We start from the raw sequence: 15,328 nt of genomic DNA, 5'->3' as shown, positions 1-15,328 counted from the left end.
CATTATATAGCCACCTTTCGTCATTCTGCTTGGGTACTATGCCCCGGCGATGCGTGCACACCAAGCACCAACGGCTTCTGCTATAGTGAAATCAAGTGACAAGGAGACAGGTTTTGCATAGTTACGCGCAGGTTGGCCGGTCTCTGAGACGCATTGGGGACACGTGGAGTACACCTTGCACATGCTCTGCAGGTTAAACCAGCTGAAGGCCGCCCGCTCTCTTCGCTCTCCCCCTCGTCCAGCGGATTTCGGCGGGCGTCTGCGGTTTGCAGGGATACGCGTCATTCTGCATTTGCTCAAGAACCACCCAAGCCCCCAACTTCGCACACCACTAGACCATCATGTCTGCCGCTCTGTCCCTGAACCTGAAGAGCGCCGACTGCATCAAGCAGAACGTCGAGGGCGTGCAGCGCAAGACCAAGATCTTCTGCACGCTGGGCCCCGCATGCTGGTCCGAGGAGGGTCTGCTGGAGCTGATCGACGCCGGCATGAACGTGGCCCGCTTCAACTTCTCGCACGGCGACCACGCGAGCCACCTGGCCTGCCTGACCCGCCTGCGCGCCGCGCTGGCCAAGCGCCCCACCAAGAACGTGGCCATCATGCTGGACACGAAGGGCCCCGAGATCCGTACGGGTTTTCTTGCCAACAAGAGCAAGGTGACGATCGAGAAGGACGCGCTCATCGAGCTGACCACGGACTACGAGTTCCTCGGTGACGAGACCAAGATCGCGTGCTCGTACCCGCAGCTGCCGCAGTCCGTGCAGGTTGGCGGCTCGGTGCTCGTTGCCGACGGCTCGCTGGTCCTCACCGTCACGGAGATCAAGGACACGGGTATTGTGTGCCGTGCCAACAACACTGCCACCCTGGGCGAGCGCAAGAACATGAACCTTCCCGGCTGCAAGGTGCTGCTGCCGACGCTGACGGAGAAGGACGAGGACGACCTCATCAACTTCGGTCTGGTGCACGGTGTCGACTACATTGCCGCTTCGTTTGTGCGTACCGGTCACGACCTCGACAACATCCGCAAGGTGCTGGGCCCCCGTGGCCGCGGCATCAAGATCATCTCGAAGATCGAGTCGCACGAGGGCATGGAGAACTTCGACGAGATCCTGGAGAAGACGGACGGCATCATGGTCGCCCGTGGTGACCTGGGCATGGAGATCCCTCCCGAGACGGTGTTCCTCGCGCAGAAGATGATGATCCGCAAGGCGAACCTGGCCGGCAAGCCGGTGGTGACGGCCACGCAGATGCTGGAGTCGATGATCACGGCTCCCCGCCCGACCCGCGCCGAGTGCACGGATGTGGCCAACGCCGTGCTGGACGGCACGGACGCCGTGATGCTTTCGGGTGAGAGCGCCAACGGCGACTACCCGCGTCAGGCTGTGGAGGTGATGGCCGCGACGTGCCTGCAGGCTGAGACCGCCATCCACTACAACGACGTGTACCAGTCGCTGCGCAACGCTGTGCTGGAGGTGAACGGCCCGATGCAGACGGCGGAGGCCGTTGCGTCGTCGGCGGTGAAGACGGCCATCGACATCAACGCCAAGATGCTGGTGGTGCTGACGGAGACGGGCAACACTGCTCGTCTGGTTGCCAAGTACCGTCCGCAGATGCCGGTGCTGGTGCTGACGGCTCTGGAGCAGACTGCTCGCCAGACGGAGGGCTTTGTGAAGGGTGTTGTGTCTCGCTGCGTGGGCTCGATGATCGGCACGGACTCGATCCTGTACCGCGCCACGGAGACTGGCAAGGAGCTCGGCTGGCTGAAGACCGGCGACGCTGTTGTGGCCGTGCACGGTATCCAGGAGGCCAAGTCTGGCTCGACGAACCTGCTGAAGGTGCTGTACGTCGAGTAATTGTAGTGACTGTGTATTCCAGTAGCGATGAAATGAATAAACGACATCGTTGATCTATTGAAATTGGGTTGGTGCATCTGAATTTGGTGAATGTCAAATTGTACAGGACAAGTCCCGGGTATTAATCTTCGAGCGATTAATCTGGAGGACAACCTGACCTCCACATGAGCAATCGGTCTTTCGGGGCACGACGACGGAGATATCTGGTCAGAGAGCTGCGGCAAAGAAGTGCACAGGAACCAAGCAGCATTTCGTTTGACGTGCCACGTCAGCTCGGTTGTGCGCTCGGGAGCAGGAGTGCTCGCTCTTTTGAAGCGAACCAAATGACTTTTAGTTTTAAAAAAAGTGGGCACATTTCATTTGCCTTCATGCGTGCTGTTCGACGTTGCTGCCCTAGCCTGAACTACATGTATATACCTCGAAGTACTAGTTAATCTATGCTCGCTCTCCACGCAACGTCACTAGAAACGACACACAGCAGACCGCTGCTTTAACTGGGACACTTTGATTGCAACGTTTGTTCCTGAACATTGGCCCCTGAGCACCACGCATGCACATCGCAATGTAAAAAAGCGCAGCAACTTGCCTCCACTCCAACGGTTTTCTATTGTCTACCAGGCAGCCTGGCTCGCCATGGGCGGCTTCTTAGAGTGTCCAGGTGTGTCAAGCCTTTCGCGCTGTTACGAGAAAGCTTTGCTCATTCTGCATTTGAACAAGAACCACTCAAGTGACTTCTCCTTCTATCCATACCTTCATCTAGACCACCATGTCTGCTGCTCTGTCCCTGAACCTGAAGAGCGCCAACTGCATCAAGCAGAAAGTCGAGGGCGTGCAGCGCAAGACCAAGATCTTCTGCACGCTGGGCCCCGCATGCTGGTCCGAGGAGGGTCTGCTGGAGCTGATCGACGCCGGCATGAACGTGGCCCGCTTCAACTTCTCGCACGGCGACCACGCGAGCCACCTGGCCTGCCTGACCCGCCTGCGCGCCGCGCTGGCCAAGCGCCCCACCAAGAACGTGGCCATCATGCTGGACACGAAGGGCCCCGAGATCCGTACGGGTTTCCTTGCCAACAAGAGCAAGGTGACGATCGAGAAGGACGCGCTCATCGAGCTGACCACGGACTACGAGTTCCTCGGTGACGAGACCAAGATCGCGTGCTCGTACCCGCAGCTGCCGCAGTCCGTGCAGGTTGGCGGCTCGGTGCTCGTTGCCGACGGCTCGCTGGTCCTCACCGTCACGGAGATCAAGGACACGGGTATTGTGTGCCGTGCCAACAACACTGCCACCCTGGGCGAGCGCAAGAACATGAACCTTCCCGGCTGCAAGGTGCTGCTGCCGACGCTGACGGAGAAGGACGAGGACGACCTCATCAACTTCGGTCTGGTGCACGGTGTCGACTACATTGCCGCTTCGTTCGTGCGCACGGGCCAAGACCTCGACAACATCCGCAAGGTGTTGGGCCCCCGTGGCCGCGGCATCAAGATCATCTCGAAGATCGAGTCGCACGAGGGCATGGAGAACTTCGACGAGATCCTGGAGAAGACGGACGGCATCATGGTCGCCCGTGGTGACCTGGGCATGGAGATCCCTCCCGAGACGGTGTTCCTCGCGCAGAAGATGATGATCCGCAAGGCGAACCTGGCCGGCAAGCCGGTGGTGACGGCCACGCAGATGCTGGAGTCGATGATCACGGCTCCCCGCCCGACCCGCGCCGAGTGCACGGATGTGGCCAACGCCGTGCTGGACGGCACGGACGCCGTGATGCTTTCGGGTGAGAGCGCCAACGGCGACTACCCTCGCCAGGCTGTGGAGGTGATGGCCGCGACGTGCCTGCAGGCTGAGACCGCCATCCACTACAACGACGTGTACCAGTCGCTGCGCAACGCTGTGCTGGAGGTGAACGGCCCGATGCAGACGGCGGAGGCCGTTGCGTCGTCGGCGGTGAAGACGGCCATCGACATCAACGCCAAGATGCTGGTGGTGCTGACGGAGACGGGCAACACTGCTCGTCTGGTTGCCAAGTACCGTCCGCAGATGCCGGTGCTGGTGCTGACGGCTCTGGAGCAGACTGCTCGCCAGACGGAGGGCTTTGTGAAGGGTGTTGTGTCTCGCTGCGTGGGCTCGATGATCGGCACGGACTCGATCCTGTACCGCGCCACGGAGACTGGCAAGGAACTCGGCTGGCTGAAGACCGGCGACGCTGTTGTGGCCGTGCACGGCATCACGGAGGCTAGGTCCGGCTCGACGAACCTGCTGAAGGTGCTGTACGTCGAGTAAGCGTATAATAGACTAGTGTCGTAGCCCAATAAAAAAAGCAATACTTGGGTCGCACGTTTGGTTGTTCGACCTGTTGTTTGACTTGTTGGTCATCGGCACAATGCCGATCGGTTGGTGGCACCAGAAGGTGTTTGCTGTGGAGTACCGACACATGATGAGCGTCGATGAATCAACCAAGGAAATGCTCATGTTCTGCGTCGAGTTGGCGGACACTGAAATTTGAACGCGCAACCTACCACAGCAACCTGCGAATCTCCGTATGGTGCCCTAATGAAGCTGTGGTGGACACGTACGAGCTGCAAGTCCCCGAAGGTCTCCGACAGGCGGGCAAGCACCCGAACAAGAAGACAACCGTCCAGTTGGACATTTGCTTTGCAGAAAGAGACAGATGGACAGAAGACACTCTGTGTCTGGGAGAACGAGGACTATGTGGACGGCAAGTGGCAGCATCTTCGAGAATGTGGACCATAGCCAGTAGTTCGGTATTACACTATAGTACTTCTACTTTTAAGTAACCAGGAAACGGATGCGCTCAAATTAAAGACCTTCCAAATAAAAGCCCGCTTCACATGATACCGATATGTACCGGTAGATCTTTACAAATTCCTATATTAATGTTTTTGAGTCAAATACTGTAATTTGAAGGATTTTACTTAGTACTATAAAAAAAAGTCTGGCACCGTAGATGGCGAGCAACTGGTTGTACCGGAATAGTCTTAATGTAGAGCACCCTTTTCACTAGAGCACCCTTTTTGACTCAAATCAATGCAGCCTTCCCTGATAAAATCCAACTTGTAGCCCAGAGTGGGCAGGAGTAGTTCGATAGTACTATTGGATTCATCAAACAAGTTTCTGGCTACTACAGTAGCTGTAGATCCAGCATCGACCAACTAATAATACTGACACTATAGTGCTAGTATTTTGTAGTGATACTATATTACTATGCGTTACTGATGCCCTGAGCTACTGCCACTTGCCGCCATTTTGTGCTCGCGACTTGAGCCTGCAGCTAAATTTTCATCCGATGTCGCAGTGCTTCGGGAACGCGAGCTATCGCGATTGCGTCAACGGTCTCCGTTGACGGCAGCCATTCCTTGATCAACCTCGCACCGAGGAAGTACACTTGCATCGAGATAAGCACAATATCACCGTCCTGTGGTTGTCGATTACAGAACGCTTTGACGTACTTTATTCATCGTAAAAAAGGCTGCATACCCGGCAACCACCGCCGCTTGGCGGTTAACGCCTCCACTTAAGTAAAACTCAGCAGCTCGCGCAGAAGCTGCTCGTCCTCCTTCTTGACGAAGCGACCCTTGACCCGCAGTCTCGAGTCGGCAAAGTTCTTGCGCACATCGTACTTGACCTCTTTTCGCCATACGCGCTTCTGCCTCTTGTCCAGGAACTTCTCGATGCGTTTCCGTCTCGAGTCCGGGGAGTAGGCACCGACAAAGTTGTGCTTCTGGCCCGTTTTGTCCTTACCGCCATCGATTCCGCCAAACGTCCGCGCAGCTCCCGACCCCGCAGCTCCTGGAATTCCAATGGGTCTCGACGTTGACAAGCTCGAAGCAGAAGCAGCAGCTGAAGCCGCGCCAGTCGCACTTTTGCTCGCAGCAGCACTTTTGCCGTCCGTTTTGAGGCCTGGCTCCGTCTTGACCTGGTTGTCCAAAAAATCCTCTGCAAAGCTGAAACCTGCGGGCGGAGTGATGCCAAGTCCCATGGACGGCAACGAATTGGGCAAAGATGCACCCAGCGACGAGCTGTAGAACTCTCCGTCCAGAATATCCCGCGCTGAGACGTCCGCAAAAGAAGAATCAAAGCCCAGCTCGTCCCATTCATCCAGCGATTGGTTCCGTGCACCCGTTTGGAACTACCATCCAAAAGTCCACAAAACAGTCAACAAAAGTATCTCAATAAAATGGGGAAAACTGCAAAAATCCCACCTCGTCCTTGGGCGTGTCTCCCAAAGATCCAACATTGAGGAAGCCGAGATCCAGATCATCCAACAGATCAATTGACGACGACTTCCGGTTCAGCGCGCCGCTGTCTAACATAGCTTCAAGCGTGGTGGGGTCCCCTGCGTCGAATTTCTCCAGCGCTTTTTGCAGGGCTTCGTCTCCACTGATAATAAGATCCTAAGTGGCGCAACAAGAAAAAATCTTAGCGAACATGCAACATTTGTGCAAAAAGCTGCAAAACGCTGCAAAACGCTGTAAAACGCTGCAATAAGCTGCAAAAACGCACCTTGAGCACGCCCTTCTGGTACCTGTCGATGTAGCCGCGCTCCTCCAGGTCCGAGGCGCTCAGCAGGCGGCTAGAGATGCTCCCGCTGCGGCCTCTTTTGGTCATGGGCATGGTCAAACTGCCGGGCGAAAAGGCCGGCGGCGTATGCGAAATCATGCCCAGGAAGTCGTCGGCGCCCCAGCCGATGCTGTCTTTGCGCATGGAGCTGGCCAGGGGCGACTGGGCGTCTCGCTCCTTTTTAATCGCCACGGGCAACGTGGGCGGTAGATTGGAGCTCATGCGCTGCAACAGTTTCGCGCAAAACGTGAGTCGCGTGCAACATCTACTAAAAGCGTTTAGCGGCAGCTTACATTTTGCGGGAATGTTGCTGGAGCGATAGGGGAGTGGCTGTAGGAGAGGAAACAAGACGCGGTCAGTCGAGAAGGCGAAAACCAAGCCATTGGGTGCAACATCCACCTCGTACCTGGTTGTTTGGCGCCAAGTTGCAAGCAGCGAAGCACGCGCAACAACCGCGACTCCGTCTTCTGGCCCAAATTCAGTTTCGCTCAACCCACTTGGCCCCCTCGCGCGAAACCTCGCGAACAGCATATGAACCCGCCATGCAGCATATTTCATCCACCAACGCATGTTCTGCAGAGATCGGTCAGGGCAAGGGGCTCAGCTCCCAAGGGCAAGCTCTTTTGCGCTTGCCGACTGCAACAATTACTGTGGAGACCGCCTTGCAGTTGCAGTACAAGTAGCCATTGGCAATGGCATCTTGCAGAGTAGTTTGCGCCTCTTCTTGATTCGGCAACACTCGCATTTGGGCGACGTTAAACGAAGGCTTGATCGATGGAGCAGCTGGCCCTATACCAAACCCAGCAGCTTGCGCCTCTCCACCATCTCGAGAATTGCATTACGCGTCCAAAGGAGATTCGCGACGCCGTGTGCAACAACAACAAGCTGTTGCGCCCTGAGAGCGGCACTGCAACTTCCCCCCCCCCCCCACGCCAACTTTTACCAAGGTCGTCGCCCAAAACATGAAAAACAAGACAAAGTTTGAGCTTCAGGATCCTCCCATGTGACAACCAGGAGATTATCAGGCCCCAGCTGCTGCCAGCCAGTCATTGGTGCCATCTGGAGCGACGGCAACAGGACGACGGCAAGAGATGGCTACACACGTTGCACTTTTGCTGGTATTATAGTCCTCCTGACGAAGACACTGACCAGGAACTCGTTGATGGCGTCGCTCTTCCGCTCGAGACCGCTGGCCATACCGTTGAACAGAACCACTGGAAATTTATCGTACGCGCTGGTGTCTGGATACGAATCCTCAGGGAACACCTTCTCCATCTATGAGCTCACTGCGCCGCTCGTGCATCTCGTCGTCGTCCAGGCCCATTGCACTTGCTTAGCCTTCAACGCGCGTGAGAATCCCGTCCATCGCAGAAGTTGCATTTCTTCTCGGCGTGCTCTACAACCGGGAGAAATGAATGCATTAAAAAAAAGTTTTATCTTGGTACTATTTGAGTACTATGATAAAGCGTAGGCACGTCGGAGATGCATACTTTAATAATTGCAATCATTGCCAGGCAATGTTGAGAAACATAATTGGTAACGCAATTAATTGTCTAAAATAACAGTACAGTGTATATTAAAACAAAACTAGTAATGTGGTAGTATTTATCTGCCATTCTCATATTACAAACATAACACTTTTTCTAGGACAATTTTGATAAATCTTCCTCCGTTTTAGTTGAAGCTGCCAAAAAATCATTTGGCCCATGTGAAATTAGCTTTTTATCCTGAAATTGGCGATGCAGATCCATTGAATAGCCTTTTTGTTTTAAATTCAGAGCGGTTTTGCGGCCGCTCTCATTCTGCAACACTATGGTTTTCTAGAGGCCCTCTGTTAGAATGTAATATTCTATTCATTTAACGAGGTAACCTTCGCGATTTGATGACGTGGACAAATTCAGAGCGGAACGAAAATTCGTTTTCAGAATTACTTGAACAAAGTATAGTGAAATCGACAAATTGAGCGCGGTTGTTTGCCAAACCTGTGGAAATGGATATTTGCTTGGCATATGGTTTTACAGGTTTGGCAAACTTTTCGCTCTGAATTTGTCGACCTCATCAAGTCTCACAGGAAAGTGTGGATCTGGATAATTTTGATTTTATCCGGGAAAGTCGGAATGCTGGACACGCGCCCTGCATGAAACGTCTCGTCAGTGCGGTGGTTTTCTCGAGACGCCGACGCCGAGGACAAGGTCGTGTACTATCTTGGCCTGGCCGCTAGACCACGGGGTTCGCTGGACATCTGCCACATGTCCATTACGAATGATCGCATTGGAGAGGCCATACTGAAGGCGCTTGAAGCCGGCTGCGTCGTTCGCATGATTGTCGACGAGCGAAGCGCGCTCCAGACCAAAAACATGTTGTGGCTACACAAGTTTAAGGACGCCGGGATCCCGATCAAGACTGGACGCGTGCCCAGCTTAATGGTCCACAACAAGTGGACCGTCGTCAACAACGAGTTCATTTAGAAGGCACGGGCAACTACAGCGAGGCCGCGTTCAATGGAGCTCGCCATGTAGAGACGTTTCTGACGACCACGGATCAGACGCACGTTGACTCCACCAACCGCGAGTTCGAGCAGCTTTGGCATGAAGGACGGGTGCTTCAATGGGCCTCGAGGCGTACTGCTTGCTTCATGTACTTGGGGGAGGACGAGGAAGAAACAAAGTACCCATCGGGAGAGCAGGACGAAGACAAGAACGCAACGATATGCTACTTGAGAGAGGAGGACGGCGACGAGGAAGAAGAAACGAAAATGAACCCCCCGGGAGAGCAGGACGAGGACGAGAACGTTGTTGATGTGTAAGATGTGGCTGAACGTGCGCGCCATTGTTCAGCTGATGCCCATGAGCGAAGTCAACGAAGGCATTGCTATGATGCGTGAGGGCTGTGGTGACGGTTTATACTAGGGACTCAAAGTACACGCCGGGCTCGCAAAATCGGATGACACTGGCAATGTGCCGGATTGTAGGTTTTGGAAAGTGCCGAAATGAGCTGACTTTTCAGAATCGGAAAACGAAGGCGCTATGAGCAAGCTCAAGCCGAGCATCTCCAGCAACCCCCGCTCGCGCAAGATACCGTTCCAGCCTGCCCACGCGATTGAGTATGGACTAGCAATCGCGATGAGAGATACTCATGGTCTTGTCTGCTCCATTCGCTGCCAATGTTGCTTGTATTTGGGAAGAGAGGAAGCAGCGACGGGGAAACGAAAAACGTACTCTAAGATCCCAAATTTTACAAGGCGCCATTTCGATCTCAGAACTATGCAGACCACAACATTATTGCTGAAGGCGTGAAGTGGATAGCTTACCAAGCAGTTGTCATCTCGTATTGCAAGAGCATCCTCAGTCTTGAGATTTGAATTTCCTGAGGCCATTGTGAACGATCTGATCGGAAAACTATTTTTCAGTCTGGAAGACGAAAGCGTGACCGTAGCAACGGCACTTCGTGCATTTGGGCTGGCTGAATGTGGCCCTTCCAAAGTTTCGATCAAGAATCCTCTCCGATTCTCTCTCGCTATTCAGCATTTACGTGTTGGGTTATCATTTCGTCAAATGGCTACTGTTATTCAGCAACCTCACAAAGCTACAGGTAATCCCCAGCTTTATGGAATGATGGACACTTAGGTGAGCTCGTATGCAAGGTTTCTGGTGACCTGCTCTTTTGAGCAGATAAGTAAACTTATGGCAAACCCAAATATGTGGGGGTTTGCATTTGATCAACGTGTCCGACTTGCTGCTGATGGCGTGTTAGTCAACCTACACTTACTAGCTATTTCCAAGGATACAGCTCAGTCGTTGGGGCAAATTTCTTGATCGTTCGTCGTCCAACCCGGAGTAAGGGCGTGGAGAGGCGGGTTATCGGAGCGAGGAAAACTCGAGAATGAACTGAGTTGTGGCCTTTGCGAACCGTTTCTCGCAAAAGCCGTTCGTCCTACCACTCTGACCTGAATACAAGTAGTTTCGAAACTCCTATCGCCGATCCGGAAACTCGAACATCCTTTGAATGTTCCCCATTCGCGTGTTCAACCGCCATACTGCAGAGGTGCAGGGATGGAGTTGGTACAAGCAGAAAGGAATAGCAACAATGCAGCTGATCAAAGTGTTGCACCGCGCCTGTGATCCCGGCTGAACTAGCTCAAATTCGAGTTCAGAGGCGATATTTTGGGCCCTCGTCGCAGCCATCTAGCGAAGTTTTGGAATCGAGCTCAAATGGAAGCTGTGGGATGCGAGCATTGAGAGTTGTGCTAAGCAAATATGCTAAACGATTCCGTCAAGGCAGTACTTGACAAAGCAAACTACGAAACCAATTTCAATGATGGATGGGATGCGCTCCAGGCGGCTGCAGGGCCACATACATTTTCGTATCTCCGACAGTTTTGCTATGGTCTAGCAATTATATTCGCCAACACGGTGCCGGTCGAGTTGGATTTCTCTATTCTCAAGTGGGGGGTGGACGACCGTCGCACAGCGTTGACCTCTTTTACCACTGAAGGTTTTTTTTTTCAGGATAAACAGTTCGATCAACTAAACGAACGCTTGGTAGACTCAGTCAGGATAGCTTCAAAGTGGCATAGTGCCGGGAAAGAGATAATGGAGATGCCGAAATAAAGCTAATACGACACATTCCGGCTTTTGCCACTATTACGGAGGTCTGGTCTATCACTAGATGTCAAATCGAGTTGCGTCTCCATCTTGCCAGCTTGGCCCCGCGAATAGTCCAGTGACGCCTGGTCCTCCATCAATCGACGGTGAAAGCCATGAGATCATGCGACTGGCACCAATGCTCGGCATCCGAGGATCAGGTCTGCCTTGGCGGCGAAACACAAAACCATAATGGTACTTCGTTTGTTGCGGTCTCCCCACGTTGTCGTGTGGTGATGACACAATGGGGCCAAGAAACGTCGACGAGCGCCGAGGTCATGGATGGGACACATCCGCTGTCGGGGCGGGTATCGAGAGATTCTCATCGAGCAAGCGATGCACGCGACTGTAAAGAAGCGCGCGCGCTTTGGTGCTTGGACTCGGGACTGGTGTCGCTTGCTATAGCTGCTGTGCAACACAGCCATTCGCTCGAGCAGCACGGCCATGCATCCCGTTTGGAGTGCACGGAGGCATGCCATTCTGCATTTGAACAAGAACCACTCAAGTGACTTCTCCTTCTATCCATACCTTCATCTAGTCCACCATGTCTGCCGCTCTGTCCCTGAACCTGAAGAGCGCCAACTGCATCAAGCAGAAAGTCGAGGGCGTGCAGCGCAAGACCAAGATCTTCTGCACGCTGGGCCCCGCATGCTGGTCCGAGGAGGGTCTGCTGGAGCTGATCGACGCCGGCATGAACGTGGCCCGCTTCAACTTCTCGCACGGCGACCACGCGAGCCACCTGGCCTGCCTGACCCGCCTGCGCGCCGCGCTGGCCAAGCGTCCCACCAAGAACGTGGCCATCATGCTGGACACGAAGGGCCCCGAGATCCGTACGGGTTTCCTTGCCAACAAGAGCAAGGTGACGATCGAGAAGGACGCGCTCATCGAGCTGACCACGGACTACGAGTTCCTCGGTGACGAGACCAAGATCGCGTGCTCGTACCCGCAGCTGCCGCAGTCCGTGCAGGTTGGCGGCTCGGTGCTCGTTGCCGACGGCTCGCTGGTCCTCACCGTCACGGAGATCAAGGACACGGGTATTGTGTGCCGTGCCAACAACACTGCCACCCTGGGCGAGCGCAAGAACATGAACCTTCCCGGCTGCAAGGTGCTGCTGCCGACGCTGACGGAGAAGGACGAGGACGACCTCATCAACTTCGGTCTGGTGCACGGTGTCGACTACATTGCCGCTTCGTTCGTGCGCACGGGCCAAGACCTCGACAACATCCGCAAGGTGCTGGGTCCCCGTGGCCGCGGCATCAAGATCATCTCGAAGATCGAGTCGCACGAGGGCATGGAGAACTTCGACGAGATCCTAGAGAAGACGGACGGCATCATGGTCGCCCGTGGTGACCTGGGCATGGAGATCCCTCCCGAGACGGTGTTCCTCGCGCAGAAGATGATGATCCGCAAGGCGAACCTGGCCGGCAAGCCGGTGGTGACGGCCACGCAGATGCTGGAGTCGATGATCACGGCTCCCCGCCCGACCCGCGCCGAGTGCACGGACGTGGCCAACGCCGTGCTGGACGGCACGGACGCCGTGATGCTTTCGGGTGAGAGCGCCAACGGCGACTACCCTCGCCAGGCTGTGGAGGTGATGGCCGCGACGTGCCTGCAGGCTGAGACCGCCATCCACTACAACGACGTGTACCAGTCGCTGCGCAACGCTGTGCTGGAGGTGAACGGCCCGATGCAGACGGCGGAGGCCGTTGCGTCGTCGGCGGTGAAGACGGCCATCGACATCAACGCCAAGATGCTGGTGGTGCTGACGGAGACGGGCAACACTGCTCGTCTGGTTGCCAAGTACCGTCCGCAGATGCCGGTGCTGGTGCTGACGGCTCTGGAGCAGACTGCTCGCCAGACGGAGGGCTTTGTGAAGGGTGTTGTGTCTCGCTGCGTGGGCTCGATGATCGGCACGGACTCGATCCTGTACCGCGCCACGGAGACTGGCAAGGAGCTCGGCTGGCTGAAGACCGGCGACGCTGTTGTGGCCGTGCACGGCATCACGGAGGCTAGGTCCGGCTCGACGAACCTGCTGAAGGTGCTGTTCGTCGAGTAAGCGGGTAGTAGAGTACATGTAGAAACGAAATCCCAACCGAGTCCTTTTGTCTGGGTCATCAAACGATGAAGTCCGCGTAGCAATGATGGTTTACTATCGACCCAGGTCACTGATCCACGAGTGTGGTATCTCTTGTAAGAAAACAAGCACGCACCAAGGCAACCACCGCTCGCGGCGTCCTCGCCAACTGCAGCAATCGGCAACGTTGCCTCCACGCTTGCGTGCCAACCGATATGCGTTCCTGCAGACGCTGTGCCAGCTGAGTCACACCCTCAGTGTATCGACTACCTTCGAGAGCCCGTGACTGCAAGTAGCGGCGATCGTGTGTCATTAGCGAAAGCCTGTCGACAAGTGACCGATGGCGTCGTCAGTGTATCCATCCCCAAAGTGGCAACTGCAGTGTAACATGCGAGCATGGATTTGCTTGACTTGGTTTTTGTATTGAATGGCTTGTCGCTGCCTGCTTCAGCTTCAACATGCTGTTCTGGATGAAGCGCCCCATTCCGCTTAGCCGTAGCAGGCCCGAGTGGGACAATATGGTCGGACAGTCGTCCCAACGTCAGCAACACAAAAACACGAGCCGAATCAGGCTGCGCATTTCCAGCCTCACAGTCGAACAAGCATCCAAGCACCCAAGCAAGCAGCGCCTCCGCCATGTCGGGAGCCATCGGACTGAGCCAGCAGGGCGTCGAGCTCGACAACATCATGCGCAGCGTCGAAGGCGTCGAGCGCAAGACCAAGATCTTCTGCACGCTGGGGCCGGCCTGCTGGTCGCAAGAAGGCATCGGCGAGCTCATCGACGCCGGCATGAACGTGGCCCGCTTCAACTTCTCGCACGGCGACCACGTGAGCCACGCCGACACGCTCAACCGCCTGCGCGGCGCACTGGCCAGCCGCCCGCACAAGAACATCGCCGTCATGCTGGACACGAAAGGGCCCGAGATCCGCACGGGTTTCCTTGCCAACAAGGACAAGGTGACGATCCAGAAGGACGCGCTCCTGGAGCTCACCACCGACTACGAGTTCCTCGGTGACGAGACCAAGATCGCGTGCTCGTACCCGGAGCTGCCGCAGTCCGTCCAGGTCGGAGGGAGCGTGTTGGTGGCCGACGGCTCGCTGGTCCTCACGGTGGTTGAGATCAAGGACGACGGCATCGTCACCCGAGCCAACAACACGGCGACGCTGGGCGAGCGCAAGAACATGAACCTTCCCGGCTGCAAGGTGATGCTCCCCACACTCACGGAGAAGGACGAGGACGACCTCATCAACTTTGGCCTCATGCACGGTGTCGACTACATCTCGGCCTCGTTCGTGCGCACGGGTCAGGATATCGACAACATCCGTAAGGTGCTGGGCCCCCGTGGCCGTGGCATCAAGATCATCGCCAAGATCGAGTCCCACGAGGGACTGGAGAACTTCGACGAGATCCTGGCCAAAACCGACGGCATCATGGTCGCCCGTGGTGACCTGGGCATGGAAATCCCGCCAGAGAAGGTGTTCCTCGCGCAGAAGATGATGATCCGCAAGGCCAACATCGTTGGCAAGCCCGTGGTGACGGCCACGCAGATGCTGGAGTCGATGATTAAGGCTCCCCGCCCGACCCGCGCCGAGTGCACGGACGTGGCCAACGCCGTGCTGGACGGCACGGACGCCGTGATGCTTTCGGGCGAAACGGCCAACGGTGACTACCCGACGGAAGCCGTGTCGATGATGTCCAAGATCTGCGTGCAGGCCGAAGGTGCCATCCACTACGACGACGTGTACCAGTCGCTGCGCAACGCTGTGCTGGACACGTACGGCCCCATGTCGACGCAGGAGGCGATCGCATCGTCTGCCGTCAAGACGGCCATCGACATCAAGGCCAAGATGATTGTGGTGCTGACGGAGTCGGGCAGCACGGCGCGGCTAGTGTCCAAGTTCCGCCCGGGCATCCCCGTGCTGGTGCTCACGGCCATGGCTGGCAGCGCTCGCCAGGCCGAGGGCTTCTACAAGGGCGTGAAGGCGCGCTGCATGGGCTCCATGATCGGCACGGACTCGATCCTGTACCGCGCGACGGACCTGGGCAAGCAGTTCGGCTGGGTCAAGCCCGGCGACAACGTCGTGGCCCTCCACGGCATGGTGGAGGCTCGCTCGGGCTCGACCAACATGCTCAAGGTGCTCACTGTAGAGTAGGCGAGGCTCCTAACGAGAGGGAAACCAC

General features: G+C 55.9%; 5 protein-coding genes across 5 annotated transcripts; 4 read left to right on the top strand and 1 right to left on the bottom strand.

Moving 5' to 3' along the window:
* Positions 1-341: 341 nt before the first annotated feature.
* KRP23_12311 (Pyruvate kinase) lies at positions 342-1,853 on the top strand (the record flags this gene model as incomplete). The annotated part of the gene is made up of 1 exon (XM_067882914.1): positions 342-1,853. One exon carries the CDS (start codon positions 342-344, stop codon positions 1,851-1,853), a length of 1,512 nt encoding a protein of 503 aa, XP_067739920.1.
* Positions 1,854-2,619: 766 nt separating this feature from the next.
* Positions 2,620-4,131, top strand: KRP23_12310 (Pyruvate kinase; the record flags this gene model as incomplete). Its single annotated transcript, XM_067882913.1, has 1 exon — positions 2,620-4,131. The coding sequence occupies one exon, from the start codon at positions 2,620-2,622 to the stop codon at positions 4,129-4,131; it is 1,512 nt and encodes a 503-aa protein (XP_067739919.1).
* Positions 4,132-5,383: 1,252 nt separating this feature from the next.
* On the bottom strand, positions 5,384-6,999 carry KRP23_12309 (uncharacterized protein; the record flags this gene model as incomplete). The annotated part of the gene is made up of 5 exons (XM_067882911.1): positions 5,384-5,998; positions 6,072-6,263; positions 6,373-6,654; positions 6,723-6,759; positions 6,836-6,999. 5 exons carry the CDS (start codon positions 6,997-6,999, stop codon positions 5,384-5,386), a joined length of 1,290 nt encoding a protein of 429 aa, XP_067739918.1.
* Positions 7,000-11,616: 4,617 nt separating this feature from the next.
* KRP23_12308 (Pyruvate kinase) lies at positions 11,617-13,128 on the top strand (the record flags this gene model as incomplete). Its single annotated transcript, XM_067882910.1, has 1 exon — positions 11,617-13,128. The coding sequence occupies one exon, from the start codon at positions 11,617-11,619 to the stop codon at positions 13,126-13,128; it is 1,512 nt and encodes a 503-aa protein (XP_067739917.1).
* Positions 13,129-13,782: 654 nt separating this feature from the next.
* Positions 13,783-15,300, top strand: KRP23_12307 (Pyruvate kinase; the record flags this gene model as incomplete). Its single annotated transcript, XM_067882909.1, has 1 exon — positions 13,783-15,300. One exon carries the CDS (start codon positions 13,783-13,785, stop codon positions 15,298-15,300), a length of 1,518 nt encoding a protein of 505 aa, XP_067739916.1.
* Positions 15,301-15,328: the final 28 nt, after the last annotated feature.

The sequence above is a fragment of the Phytophthora ramorum genome (assembly GCF_020800215.1).
Source record: "Phytophthora ramorum isolate Pr-102 chromosome Unknown Phyram_PR-102_s0014, whole genome shotgun sequence".
Taxonomy (NCBI): Eukaryota; Oomycota; class Peronosporomycetes; order Peronosporales; family Peronosporaceae; genus Phytophthora; species Phytophthora ramorum.
Note: the sequence above shows the minus strand (reverse complement) of the source record. Positions and strands in the feature narration are given on the sequence as shown.